General features: G+C 40.9%; 2 protein-coding genes across 2 annotated transcripts; both read right to left on the reverse strand.

The window, feature by feature from the left end:
* Window positions 1–2871: 2871 nt before the first annotated feature.
* HRG_01181 (uncharacterized protein) lies at window positions 2872–3423 on the reverse strand (the record flags this gene model as incomplete). Its single annotated transcript, XM_044859652.1, has 1 exon — window positions 2872–3423. One exon carries the CDS (start codon window positions 3421–3423, stop codon window positions 2872–2874), a length of 552 nt encoding a protein of 183 aa, XP_044726052.1.
* Window positions 3424–5814: 2391 nt separating this feature from the next.
* HRG_01182 (uncharacterized protein) lies at window positions 5815–6633 on the reverse strand (the record flags this gene model as incomplete). Its single annotated transcript, XM_044859653.1, has 4 exons — window positions 5815–5943; window positions 6055–6164; window positions 6220–6360; window positions 6411–6633. 4 exons carry the CDS (start codon window positions 6631–6633, stop codon window positions 5815–5817), a joined length of 603 nt encoding a protein of 200 aa, XP_044726053.1.
* Between the last annotated feature and the right edge of the window lie 7582 nt (window positions 6634–14215).

A 14215-nucleotide genomic window follows, 5' to 3' on the forward strand; every position in this document is an offset into this window, starting at 1 on the left:
CTCCACCAAAAGTCTACCATTTGAACTACATGAAATATGATCAGAACTTAACATTATAAACACAAAAAATATATCATTCCGTAGAGAAATGGACGCTCTTATATGTACCGGCGCTTTTTTACCATTCGCCCGGATCTGGTGGTGACTGGAAGGGCTTCGGGTGCCACCTTGACTTCAATCACTGAAGCTGTCTCCACCTCTGAGACCGCCTCCTCCTCTGTGTCAGAATTCAGCACAACGGCTATCTCTTGGCTTTTAATTTGGGGAATGGCTTCCTCAGCCACCAAAGCTTCACTGAGAGTCATGAACCGTCTGTTCGGGTTCGGAATTGCTCTCCTCTTCTTGCCTCTCTGCAGCCGGGCCACTTCTTCCTCTAGCTTCGCGATTCTGTTGCTGTGCTCGGCAAGCGTCTGTTCTTGGGCTTCAAAGCCTCTAGCTATCACGGCGTATCGTCTCCGGGTGCCAGGAGTCTTGTTCTTTCCGAAATCGCGAATCTGGCGGCTGTTTCTTGGCGTATCATCAGAACCCAAAAATGGCGCGGACTTTGGAGACGTCTCTACAATGTCCGCGTGAATTTCTGGATGCCGCAATGCCTTGGATCGTGAGATCGGCCAATTCCCAGTGACCCTCCAGCCGGACAATATATTCTTTGCCGTCATTCCAACCTCGCGCGCTTTAGCATATGCCCGTATAAAATTGACCTTATGAACAGGCGCAGAATCGGTCAAACAGGTCAATTTCTGAAGTTCTTTCCGGTAAGCTGCCTTGGAGGCATTGAATACACCGTTATCTAACGGCTGGAGGCCATGAGAGCAGGGCAGGAAGGTAACAGCAATAAACGTTGTTCAAAAAGCATGTGGCCATCCATGCATCCTGGTCTCGGTTAACAGTAATTCCTACAGAGGTGGATAAAGAAACGCACCGTTGCATGACTTCCATGTCCATCTAATATGATCAGTCTAGCATCTGAGGCATCGGCTGGTCGCGTCTGGGGCAAATAGACCCTCTCAAGCCACTCAATAGCGATATGGTTGTCCGTCCATCCGTTGGGCGACGTTATGTAATGCCAGTCGGCTATTTTGCCGAATTCCGTCAAGAACCACTGTTTCTGAAGCTCTTTGCCCTTAAAGATAATGCCAGGGTAAGGACACGGCCGTCCGCGGTGATAGCTTCAATAAATGAGGTCCAGTTGCGGGACTGTGGCCCTTTCAGAAGGGCCTTCCGTTTTGGGTCTGCACTCCCAACCACAAGACTATCCAAACCTGGCAAAAGGAGTCTGGTTAGTAAAAGTAATGAAAGACAAGCCAAATACTCACCAAAGCCAGACATAATACCGCCTTCGTCAACATTCACGGTATTTTCTGGTTTAATCCATCCATACTCCTTTTCCTGATATCGAAGAACCAGTGAACCGCCCGAGGCGTAAAAGCATTAAATCGGTTAGCTTCCTGACGTCTCCCACGCTTGTTCTTGATGTCCGGATGGCGATTGATGAATTTAGAGACCCAGTTGCGCCCCACTGTCCGCTCGTTGTTCAGTTGCTTTATAAGAGCCTCCACACATGCGCGGATCTGACTGTGGGAGGAGCATAGCCGAGAGACTCTTGGCGGAGGATCCAAGAAACCAAGCGAGCTTCCTGAGACTTACTCAAGAGTTGACGAGGCTGGATCTGATCAGCCAGGGCTACCTGGCCTTTGAGTCTGTCGGAAATAGACTGCTGAGGTATGTCATACTTTTGGGCGGCGCGGTACTGCGACAAGCCGTTTTGTGACATCAATTATCGCATTAGCCATAATATCCTCCGTATAAATACTCCGAGGCCGCTTTAAGGTCATTTTGGTCATGTGGTGGAGGAATAACGAGAAGAATCATCGTCAGGAGGCGGAAGGAGATTAGGGGTTGGATGGTAATTTCGCGTGCAAGGTACGCACAGGCCGCAGACCCTGTACAAACATTCAACCATCGAAAAGTAGAATTCAATCAATCCACTATCTACTCCAAGTGACGGCTTGTGAATATCTTCAAAGCTGGCTGGAATCCGTGTAAGTGAAATTGATGGTTTTTGGTGGGGATATTTTCTAATGCGCTACCGAAAGGTGGGTGTTACCGAAAGGGGGGTGGGGCATGGTAATACTAATAGCCTGAGCTTGCTAAGGTAAGCCATTTACTCGAGGAGTGCATGTGACTTACCGATTAGGTATAGTGCGCTTTGTCGCCTTCGCACGACCACTAAATGGCCTGAGCGCTGCTGAGGTAAAGTTATTATACGGGCCTAAGCCTCGTGTCGTCCTAACAACCTGCCAGGCAACAGCCACTGCGTAGGCAAGCAACAGCCTTTTATTTATGTATAAAGAGCTGCATAATTCTATGCAATCGTTCGCCCGCTTCTTGTTCTTTAGATAATTCTCACTAACTTCACCAATACCATTCAGATTGCTTTGCCCAACTGCCGTCGTCGTGCCAGGTGTGGTATATAACTGTCTAACACTGTTGCTAGCTAGTAGCTTCTGTGCCTGTTTACGGAAGCTGGGACAAAGTCCTACATTAGCATGCCGCAGGTTGTCATTGTTATTAGTAGAAGAATCCTTGGCACTTACGATCTAGAGCGACCTTTGTTAGCGCACCGTTTTATCGTTCTGGTTACGGAGGTCACGAGCCCACTTACCTCAAGGTAATACGGCGGCGGTGGCGGCGGTACTTCCGGGTGCGGTAGCGGCCCCGGGGGCGGTCGCGACGGTGGGCCAGCATTGACAACAGGCCCTACTCCACCCCCAAACGTGCCCGTAACCGGGTTGACCGACGGTAAAGGCTGCACGTGCGGAACAACGAGTTTTGTCATTAGCAGGTTTCTTCTTCCATTTTGGTGGCGGTTCAGAATACTCGGGGGCCGCTTACCGCGAGCTTGGCCAGAATGATTTCAGAGCAAGATGGGCCCTTGCTTTCGAGCACGCGCGCGCGCACTCCCCGCCTGCACTGGCTTTTGAGGTTCTTGCCGATGCCCTTAATCAATGCCGTGCCCGGAAACAGGTCTGTGAGCCCGTCCGCGATTCCCCCGGCATCCCCGCGCCCGATTTTCTCCGCAGCGTCCGTGTAGTACTTGCCGACGTCTTTCCCTGCCTGCTCGACCCACTTGAAGCTGTCTTTGACGGCCTTGTCAAGCCAGCCGAAGACGTCTCGTCGGGAGACATGCTCGCTGCCTTGAGATTCGTCGACGGGGTTAGTGAAAGCCTGCATTTCCGGGAACAGCTTTTTAATCCCTTCCACAATCTGCTTAGGATCTCCGCTCCCAATTTCCTTCTTGACCTCTTGGAAAAAGGTCTCGTTAGAGCCTCCCTGAGTTTTGTTGACCCAACCAGCAACAACGCTCCCAACCACTAATGCAGGATCGGGGTCGTCTAGTTCCACAGCCTGTTCGTCTGCCATTGGGCTAGGCAACGGACTGGCCGTAGCAAGTCCGAGCAGGACAGGGAGGAAGGTTGCCGAGAATCTCATTTCTGTAACATCTGTGATTGAACACCAACGAGGGTAGAAACTTTAAGTGCTGTAGTAGTTTGCAAAGCCGTATTGAAGATATTCGCTCTGGTGCTGTACGGGCTCTTTAAATAGGCATTCTGGCTGGTCACCAGCATTTGTCCGGTTGCTACGGTTTTCTGCATCACAGTATCTGCCTTCTACGTATCCAGAACCTCGAATGCGCAGCGCACAGCCTTCCATGATGAACGCTAAGCGATTTATGCAGTGTATGCGAGTCAGGCACCGCAGTAGAATCTCGTATTAGAGTTTATGGCCCCATTCGATCAATATATTTCCCTAGCAATAAAGACGTTGCTCGACAAGTTACGACTCATTGAAGACAAGGGCTCGCTGCGAGTAATGAAGTGTCGGATAAAAAATCTCGATTGCTGAGGCATTAACCAGGCTTTCTAACCATACGCATATGCTTTAATTTAAGCATATATTGCGCATATATTGTCAGTAAACCTACACCATACGGTATTAGCGTTTGACCATATGGGGAAAGTTTCTCCGAAGTTACATTTTTCATGAAAAGAGAGATATTCCGCAGGTGCGCATCACGACGTACCCAATAAAAAGAAGCACAGCTTTTGCAAGCACAACCCTGCTTGGATTTTCTACTTCGTAGGCTCGTTAGTCAAGGCCTATGTTTATCGCCATGATAGGTAAGTATGGATCAGCCACACCACATATACTCCGGTCGAGCTAGCCGTAATTATTCACAAAGAGCGGATAGGGAGAGACTGTCAAGAGCTGAACGCTCGTTCAAGGTGCTGCCTACTGCCTGGCAGGCAGACGCGACTAGGCGGGCTGCTGCCTGCAGGCAGCAGCGCCACTCACTCTCACAACTGATGTATTTCAGGACGAATAATTCCCACTTATTAGATAGATGACAAGAGTCTTCCAGTCCCTGATCTATGTGCCAGCTTTGCTCATCCTCCGTGAGATAGAGACGAGCGTTAATTTAGATCCCTCCCCCCCACACCACACAGGGGGGGCTCGCGACCTTACCTCTTTTTTTTCTTTAAACTTTGTCCGATTAGTCTTTCCTTAGCTGTAAGCTACTACTACATAGTCGATCACATTTAGTAGGTGAAGGAGAATTTAAGTCCGCACATTAATACAGTCTCTAGACTCTCTATAACTATTCTTAATAGCGGAATCTGGCTTTACCTGTTTATAATTATACTATTAGCAACACTGGCTGCTATTATAAGTAGTTAGTCTTGGCTCCTTTTAGAGGCGTGTATGTCCTTGTCTAGGGAATCTAGGGATACTGGCTGAGTTGCTCCTGGCTGCTCTGCTAGCACCAGCCACGGTAGCAGACAGGGTTGGAATTAGAACGCCGTCCTAACGGAGAAGGCAGAGAAGTTAGGCGCTACCACCGAAGCGGGCGAATAGCCGGCTGCTGAGTTGAAAGTCTACCGCGCTATGGGAGGCGGTGTGGTGAAGGCAGGGAATCCTGCCAGGGGGTTCCTGGTATCTTAAATCTTCTGCAATGCAGTAAAAGAGGTGTGCAGAGAGAAGATGGTGTGCAGAGAGGGTGGTGTACATAAAAGATGGTGTCGAGTGTAGAGAGAATATAACCCTAACACGTCATGACAAAGGATAACCCGTTTGGGTGGCATTGTGGCACATCATGACATGGGCATTGACGAGGGTAGATCCCGGTCCGTCGACATGGCTGTTTACCTCGGCTCGACGGACGGTATCGCGTCTTCTGCCGCTGCCCTTCTCGCAATCCGTTACTTCGGCTTCGAGGGCTCCCATGGGAAATGTATTCCTAGGGGTAAGGATGATTAAAAGGACAATATCGACAAGTGAAGAGAAACATACGGCACTTTCTGTTTATTCTATCTGAAGTGACCATTCATTCCGTATGATAACTCTCTTCGCGAGAGCATGTATCAACCGCTTATGCGTGAGTTGTTACGCTGCTGCTAGAAACATAATCTTTTTTTTCATCGGATCATCGGAAGACAGAAGAAAGGACCTTTCGCCCCTCAGGGCATATCGATTGCCTGGTTGCCTCAAGGAGCCTGCGGCATTTCCACTACGCTCGGAAATAAACCCTTCGTCACCCTCGTCACAATAGGTGCTTCCCGAGCCTTGGACCACGCTAAGACTTGTTCTGGGTCCTTACACTGGTGCCATGTGTTGAAGTCAGGGTAAGGAACAGGGTTGTTTCGGACCCAGTGGAAGGTAATCAAGCCGGTATCTGCATTGCAGCTAATAACCTGCCGAAGAATCTCGACACAATGATCTAATAATTTGCATGCATAAGTATATGACCGAATATTAAGGGAAATAAGTAGAATATTCGGATTGCGTACCGAGATGAGTACGAAGAATATGAGGAAAGGTCCCGTTCGGCAGCGGACGCATGTTCTCATAATAGTCGTGGTGGACAGCCTTACGCAGCATGTTCTATACGCAGGGTAAGTATATAAATTGCATTTGCGGCAGGAACCATTTTCGTACCAAGCAATGCAGTTGGTGGAAAAGCTCCAATGTCGCCATATACCCGCCCCCGTTTACCTTGCCGTATTCTACAGTAGTATTCGGCCAATCTTCGTCTGCCAACTTGCCGGCACGCTTGATATCGTCCTCGTTGACTGCGATTACTGACGCTGTGCCATCAGCCCAACCTTATTAATGATTAGTTTCACTGTGAAAATATGTGAAAGGAATGGGGCCCCTCACGATTAAAAGTAAATCGATCCCATTCTCGGTCAATCTCGGGACTCGGCGGGCCACGATATTGGCCAGAGAACTCGAAAGAACCGTCGAAGCGCGTGCGTGTTTTCTTCAGTGTCGGAAGATCCCTCGCTAGTATACCATAAGCTTTTCGAAAAAAAAAATATAGCCAAAATAATAGGGAAGCCTTCTCTTACACCAAGATATCTCATCCATAGAAGCCCCCGTTCTAGTGAGGTTCACGATGAGACCTACAGCAAAGCCTAGCATGGCTGTGAAGAGTAACAGAGACCAGCTGAGGGCTGTCCTGTGCAGCTGTGTCTTGTGAATGTCACTCCATGGTTCCTCGGCGGAATTGTCGTCGGCTGAAGTAGCTCGTTGCAGCGATGAGTAGTGATGCCTCGTTGATGAAGCCACCATGTTGAAACAGCTTGAAATGGGGCCCGTCTTGATACCAAACCGGTCATGACTTGACTTTGCCGCAACACATAGTTAACTCTCAAGGTCCCGTGAGAGCGCAGTAGAGGACTTGGGGGCTCAGCAGATGAAGGTAGATAAGGCCCATTGTTCAAGACGAGGACTTCTTGGTGGGGGGGGACTTATATAGGTACAAACACCCCGAGGGGGCCGATATAACGAGTCAACTAGTCAACTAGTCATATAAAGGCATTAAAGATGTCCTCGTACATAAGTCATGCATTTTCTACTTCCCCGCTGCCAAGAGAGCCGAGTGACCTGGTCTTGGCTCTGTCCGATAATCCCTACAATTCTAGCTAAGTAATCGTATTAGATAAAGAGAAGGCTCTATTATATGCGGTTTCTAATTCGCGAGCCATTATCTGTACTTCGTACCCTGATGCTCGTATAAAGAGATGCGAAGCAGCGAGGCATAGTTATTGGCAAGTGCCTGACTTGCGTAAACTAGGTACGTAAATCGCCTTTGGTTTGGTTCGGCAGAAGTGCATGACCTCGGTTTTCCCAGGATTAAAGCTTATTCCATTAACGTACCCCACTGCGTCATGCAACGCACTAGGTCAACACCTGACGCGTCTTTAAATTGACGCGATATGGACCACAACACTCGTATTGCAGAGGCAATTATAGAACTGCAATCCTAAGATCGCCCTAAATATGCAGAGACCGCGAGGAAATATAATATCGACAAATCTACGCTATGGCGCCGCTTTAAAGGCAAAACAGCCTTAAATCACGACGCGAACTCTTACTCGCGACAGAAACTTACTAGCGCGTAGGAGGAGATTCTTATTAGGCACGTTAATAAGCTAACCGACCGTAGTATCCCGCCTACCCCTTAGATATTAAAGAATATCGCCGAGGAAATCGCAGGGATAAAGCTTAGTGTTAACTAGGTAAGCCGCTTCCGTAAGAGATACTATAACCGTCTTTCGAGCTTATATTTACGTACTATAGATTATTAGCGGAAGGCTGCTAATAATTCTAGGCATTTCTAAAACTTCTTTAATTTAGTAAGACTGCTTTTTATCGTTATTTTAAGGGGTATACTATCGATAATACTTAGTTAAATACCGTAAAGTTACTATTTCTAACTAAATCTAACTAGCTCCGCGAAAAGATCGAAAAGTATAATATTAGTCCCTTAAATATTTATAATTTTAACGAGAAGGGATTCTAAATTAGTCTCTCTCGCTCCGCTAAGCGAGTTATCCCCTAAGAAGCCCTTAGGCGTAGAAAACTAGTCGGGGCAAGCTAAGACGGGAACTAGGAGTTTATTACGCTAATCGCTGCTATATATATAGATTATTTATACCTACTACCGGCCCTTATTTATAAAGGGGAGTTAAAAGACTCCTAAGATACTTAGCTTAAGGATTTTAACTATTTTAGTAAAGTAGCCTTCTTTACTAGTATAGAAAACGGCTAGAGTTATAATATACTAGGTTTATACTAGCTTTAGCGTATATTTAACTACTATACGAAGTAAAAGGCTAGTCGTGCTTACTATCTCTTAATTTTAGACGGTTATAATAGTTATATTAACCTAAAATTTATTAACTATACCGATCGGAATCGAATTCTTATTACTATATTACTATCGCACTTAACTTATCGGCTTTAACTACTCGATATTAACCTATTTTCCGCACTCTCTACCTATTATACTTAAGGTTCTAAGTAGCTAGTATCTATTAAATAGGGGTTAATTCGCCTTACTAAACGGAACTATTAGCTACTCTTTTATAATATATAGAACTAGGCATTTATAGCTAAAAATATTAAAGCTATTAGCGGGCTATAGAAATCTATCTACTTAACCCTAGCAAAGTATTATTTAAGATTAGCTATAGTAGTAATATGATACCCCTATAAACTATATCTAAGGAAAGGGCGATAAAGACTCTAGGCTCTCTTCGGGCTATTCCGCGTATTACCCGCCGTCTCCGTAAGGAAGGGCTAATAGACTCCCGAGTTATAGCGCTCTCCCGAGTATTAGAGAAACTAGCGATATAATATAAGCTCGTATAATACGAAAATCGAGATCTATAGGAAGCGCTTAAACTTATATATAAGAAAGGGAAACGTAGAACAGGATTATGTCTCGATTGATCGGCGACCAGTGCCATCCTAGGGGAACTTGGACACTGGGAGGCTCCGAGACCATCCCTCCTTGCATTTCAGAGCAGATCGTATCCAAGTCGTGCGAGGATATCACCGGCGCCTTGTACGCGAAGAACAACCAAGTCAAAATGAATGCCTATCGGGACTGCCTCTTCGGCACTGGCAGTTCTTATAAGAAGGACCTCTTTGGTTGCTTGGAGTGCAAGGCCTATAACCTTAAATACTAGCGACTTAGTTAAGAAACTATAATCCTTATATAATACTTTAAAAAATATAAATAACGCTAATAGCGTAATTTAAACCTTTCTAAAACCTTACTAAGACCTCTTACTTATATATATACTAATAATACTAATATAGGTACTAATAAGGGATACCTTAATAACCTTAACCTTAGCTCTTCTTTATATAGTAGCTTATAGAGAACGCTTACCTCCCTTTAATAAATAAGAAAGTAAGTAATAAGATAGTTATAATAAGATATCCTTTAACTTTAAAAGCTTTAACTTTAAATTTTATAATCTTATAATTTATAGGTATACTATATTTAAAAGCGTTAGCTATTAAAAGGGATTATTTAATCCTACTACTAGTAATATAAAAGAATTAAGGTAGATATTAATAAGATTACTAATAGACTTAGAAATATACTTACTAAAAGCTAAGATTATTCTCGCGAAGAGAGATGCGAGAAGTGCATAAAAATGCACGAAGGTGAAATTGGAAGTAAGGGGTCGGACAGGCAGGGCAGAGATGTTTGAATCTTGCGGGGGCAGCAATTGCAGTAGGGGAGTGATTGTTGTATTGCCTTGATTGTCCTTCTTTCCTCTATCCAACGCCCCTCTTTATACCCTTCTAGCATCTTAATTAACAAAGAAGATCCTGCTTAAAGAAGCCACTAATGTCCCTTTAACTACCGAGCTGTTTGCCGGTTTTTCCCCTCCTTTCCAGCCGTTGCCGGCACATCCGTCTTATCTCTCGCCACCTCCATAGGAAGCCATCGCCACTTCTGCTTCCCCTCATGCCCCCACCCTCCTTTCTGCACCTCTTTTTAGCTCCTTCTTCCTTCTTCTATACCGGGTGTTTTTTAGCTTCCTTGGTCCCTCGTGCCAAGGGATATCTCCGAGAACTGCGAAATCAGGCCACGCTTCGCGATAATTATCGCGAAGCGTAGCTTAATTTCGTAGTTCTTAAAGATATCCCTTAGTATAAGGGACCTAGGAAGCTAAAAAAAATAGGTTTTAAGGAAGGAGCTAAAAGGAGGTATAAAGAGGAAGGTAGAGGTAAGAGGGGAAGTAAAAGTAGCGATAGCTTCTTATAGAGGTAGCGAAAGATAAGACGGATATACTAGTAACGGCTAGAAAAAAGGGGAAAAACTAGTAAAAGGTTCGGTAGTTAAAAGGATATTAGTAGCTTCTTTAAGTAGGATCTTCTTTCTTAATTAAGATACTAGATAGGTATAAAGAGAGGCGTTAGATAAAGGAAAGAAGGATAATTAAGGCAATATAATAATTACTCTCCTACTATTATTACTACTCCTATAAAAATTAAATCTCTCTGCCCTACTTATCTAACCCCTTACTTTTAATTTTACCTTTATATATTTCTATATACTTCTTATATCTCTCTTTATAAGAGTTATAAGCCTAGGAGGAATAGTATTCCTATACCTTCCGGCTACTATAAAAGGCACCTTTCTTATATCCCTTATAGCTTCCTTTTACCCCTCTTATTAGAAAAGCCGATTTTTACCTAACTTTTCTACCCTTCCCTATAATAATAATAAAAACCGACTCCTTTACTAACCCTATAGTCTATAGGACGATTCTTATAGAGCCCTAAGATTAAGATAAGTAGGTTAAGGAGCTATAGGCTTATATAGATAGAACTATCTATAATTTAGTCTTCTTTAATAAGTAGGACCCTCTCGAGCCCCCTCTTTATCCTAGGGCAACGGAATTTATAAAGGGAGCTTCCCTCTTCTCTAAGCTAACCTCTATATAGTAAAGAGCTTTTTCTACTACCTTAGGTAACTACGAGAGTTACTAAAAGGAGTACCTCTATAAGACGAAGCTACTAACTATTATATATACGGCGATAATAGAATCTATTAGTGCTATAAAGCTAATCTCTCTTTAAGAGGAAAAGACTCCTAGGTAGTAGCTTTTAAAGCTTAAGACCTTAATAGCTCCCTTAAGGGGCTATATAACTAACTATATTAAGAAGACCTATACGGTATACCTATAAGCTTTTTTTACTAGGAACTTACTAGCTTCTTTATAGCTAGCTAAGTAAGAAGAAATCCTTATAAAAGCTAACTAATACTTCCTTATAAAAGCTCTTTCTAGCTAGTAGCTATAGGATATATCTCTACTAATAAAGCCTATTAGTAACGGTTACTTATCTATCTTTTAAGAAGCTAGCTAGGAACTAAATAAAGAGGCTATTAAAGTATAATAGTAAGTAGTCTTATTCCTTTATATAATAACCGGTATTATTCCTAAGGGATAAACCTATTAAGGGGTTTATATTAATAGATATAATAGTACGTAGTCTAAGCAATAATAAGTATATTACGTTAGTAATAAGTTAGAGGTTATAGACTATAGACTATAACTAAGTAATTAGAATTAAAGATTAAATTATAATAAAGATCTATATTAAAAGCTAGAGAGCTATCTATTTAAAGGAGTAAAAGTAGGTAGCTATATATACCTATAAAGACTATCCTTAAATTATAGTCTTAGCCGTAATCCCCTTTATAGCTTACTATAGCTTACTTATAAGCTATACTCCTAAGTAGTAATCTATCTATATAAGGCTTACTTAGCTTACGTATACTCTAGGTAAGCTAAGCCTAAGTAACTTCTCGTCCCGACTATTATTCCGAGCCGCCTTATTACGTAAACATAGCTAGCTCTCCTATAACCCGCTAACTATAGTTATAATACGATGTCTCCCCTCCTTTTAGTCTTATCCGTAAGACCTACTACTACCTTACCCGCCGTATATAAATATACCCTTATCGCGCGTATATATATTCCCCGTTTCGTCCTTTCTATCCCTTAAGATATACTACTAATAGTATATCTAGTTATATATTAAAGGATCGTTCTCGTAAGACCCTTAAGTGCATTCGTTTAGCTAAGTCTATTAATCGTCTTAGTTTTAACGTTATACTATATTCTTTTTATTCGTCGCGCGGCTTCCGCTATAAAATACTAAAGAAATCTTCTAAGTATACCGAATATATACGGCGGGGTTATTCCTACGATACGTTAGGCATAGCGATTAGCTCTTATAAGTAACTTCGTTATCTAGCCTATTATTTATAGCTAACGTGTTTCTTAGTATCCTAAATAAATCTAGAGTCCGATCGATTAGATAAAGAAGAAGAAATTACTAAGGAGCGAATATTAAAAGCTTAAGTCGACCTAAATAAAGCCTTAGCTCGTTTAGCGCGGCTTTACTATTAAAAGCGCTAGCTAAAGATAAAGGGTACCGAGATAGTCTATTAGGGCCTTCGTTCCTTAAATAACCTTAATAAGGCTAAGCGCTAAGAATCTAAAGCGGTGGTCGATATTTAGTCTATAAGTAGATTTAATATAATTAATTAAAATGCTATTAGTTTATTAAGTGATTTTTCGATGCTTAGGGTAGATTTTACTAGTAGAACTATTAAAGCAAAGAACTATAGTAGGCTAAGTGCTTAAGTAGTTCCTAGGTATTTTCTTTTAGTCTATATACCTTTTACTTAATAAGGTATTCTTATTACTAACCTTATTTCCTTATATCTAGTATTTATTCTACTTTATATTCTTAATCGTTATTAACTTTAATTTTTTCTTATAGTTTAACGTTTCGTAGTACTAGTTCTAATAATAAGATATAAAATATTAGGTATATCCGTATTATCGTTAGTAGCGAAAGTTCGTAGTTAACTTTTAAAATAGCTTTCTTAACCTTAAACGGTCTAAGTTTCTTAAAATCTAATTTATTACTTAGTTGTTTTATTTTAATATTTCGTTATATAAGGTAGACTATATCTCCCTCTCGAAAGATTAGTCCCTATAATCGTTTCCGATTATAGTAAGTAGATATTCGTTCTTTAATAAATTAAAGTTCTTATTATATTTCTTTATATAATTTTCGTAGCTAATCTACTTATAGTATCGCTCGTTCCGCTTATAGTCCTTTTCGAGTAACCTTAAATACTTTTAGGTTATATCCGTAATTAATATATACTAGTAAGAGCTTAGTTATTTCCGTAACTAAGCTATTATAAGCTAGTTACGCTATTAATAGCTATTTAACCTAATTATTTTATTCGTAACTAATATAGTATCGTAAATATTATTTAAGCGTTTAATTAAGTCGTTCTATTTATCTATCTATTTATAGGTAATAAGCTATACTAAGCTTATATTTCGTCCTTAATTATATTATAAGAGCTTACTAAAATTTAGCTATAAATATACTTCTTTTATTAGAGATAATCTCGTTTAGTAGTCTATAATTACTAATAATAGTTTATAGGAATATATATACTAGCTCTTCTATATTACTTACTTCTTTATATAGTAAGAAGTATCTATACTTCGTTAATCTATTAGTAATAATAAATATACTATTATACTTAACGTTAGTTATAGGTTCTTTTAATAGTAGTAGCTTTATAATATAGTCGAAAGCTATTAAATCCTATAGTTTCTCTAGTACTAGTAGCTATTATAATTCTTTATATAGTTTATATTATTCGGCTTTACTTCGTACGTAAAGTTTATATTTTTTAATAACTTATTATACTGCTTCTTTAAGCTATAGGAAGTTATATTATCGTTTAATCCGTTCTATTATTCTTTAGATTCCTTAGTATCTATATATTAGATATTTATATATATCTTATATAACTTTATCTCGTAACGTTAGTAGTATCTAGATTTTATTCTTATATATTAGAACTTCTAAATATTCTATATTATATCCCTTTAATACTTTATATTCTTTTATCTATTTTAGGATCTTTTAGTAAGTCGAGTTATTAAGTTATACTTTAAATATTATATTTAGCTATCGTTACTAGTAGTTCCCGTTTTCGTTGATTTCTAGGAGCTATCCTTTTACTATAGGTGCCCCTATATTATAGTTATTTCGTCGACTAACGGTATTAGCTCGACCGTTTTCTATTTTATTTTTATAGATTATTTTATAGTCGAATTCTAATAAGTATTCGGCCTATTAGATCTATTATCTATTTAACTATTACGTTATTATAAAATATAAGATATTCTTATAATCTATATAAACCTTAACTTTATACTTACTTCTAAGAAGGTAGTATTAAAATTCCTTAAAAGCTTAAATAATTATAAGGAATTCTTTATCGTAGATAAGGTAATTAAGT

This window comes from Hirsutella rhossiliensis (genome assembly GCF_020360975.1).
Source record: "Hirsutella rhossiliensis strain HR02 chromosome Unknown scaffold00001, whole genome shotgun sequence".
In the NCBI taxonomy this organism is placed as follows: Eukaryota; Fungi; Ascomycota; class Sordariomycetes; order Hypocreales; family Ophiocordycipitaceae; genus Hirsutella; species Hirsutella rhossiliensis.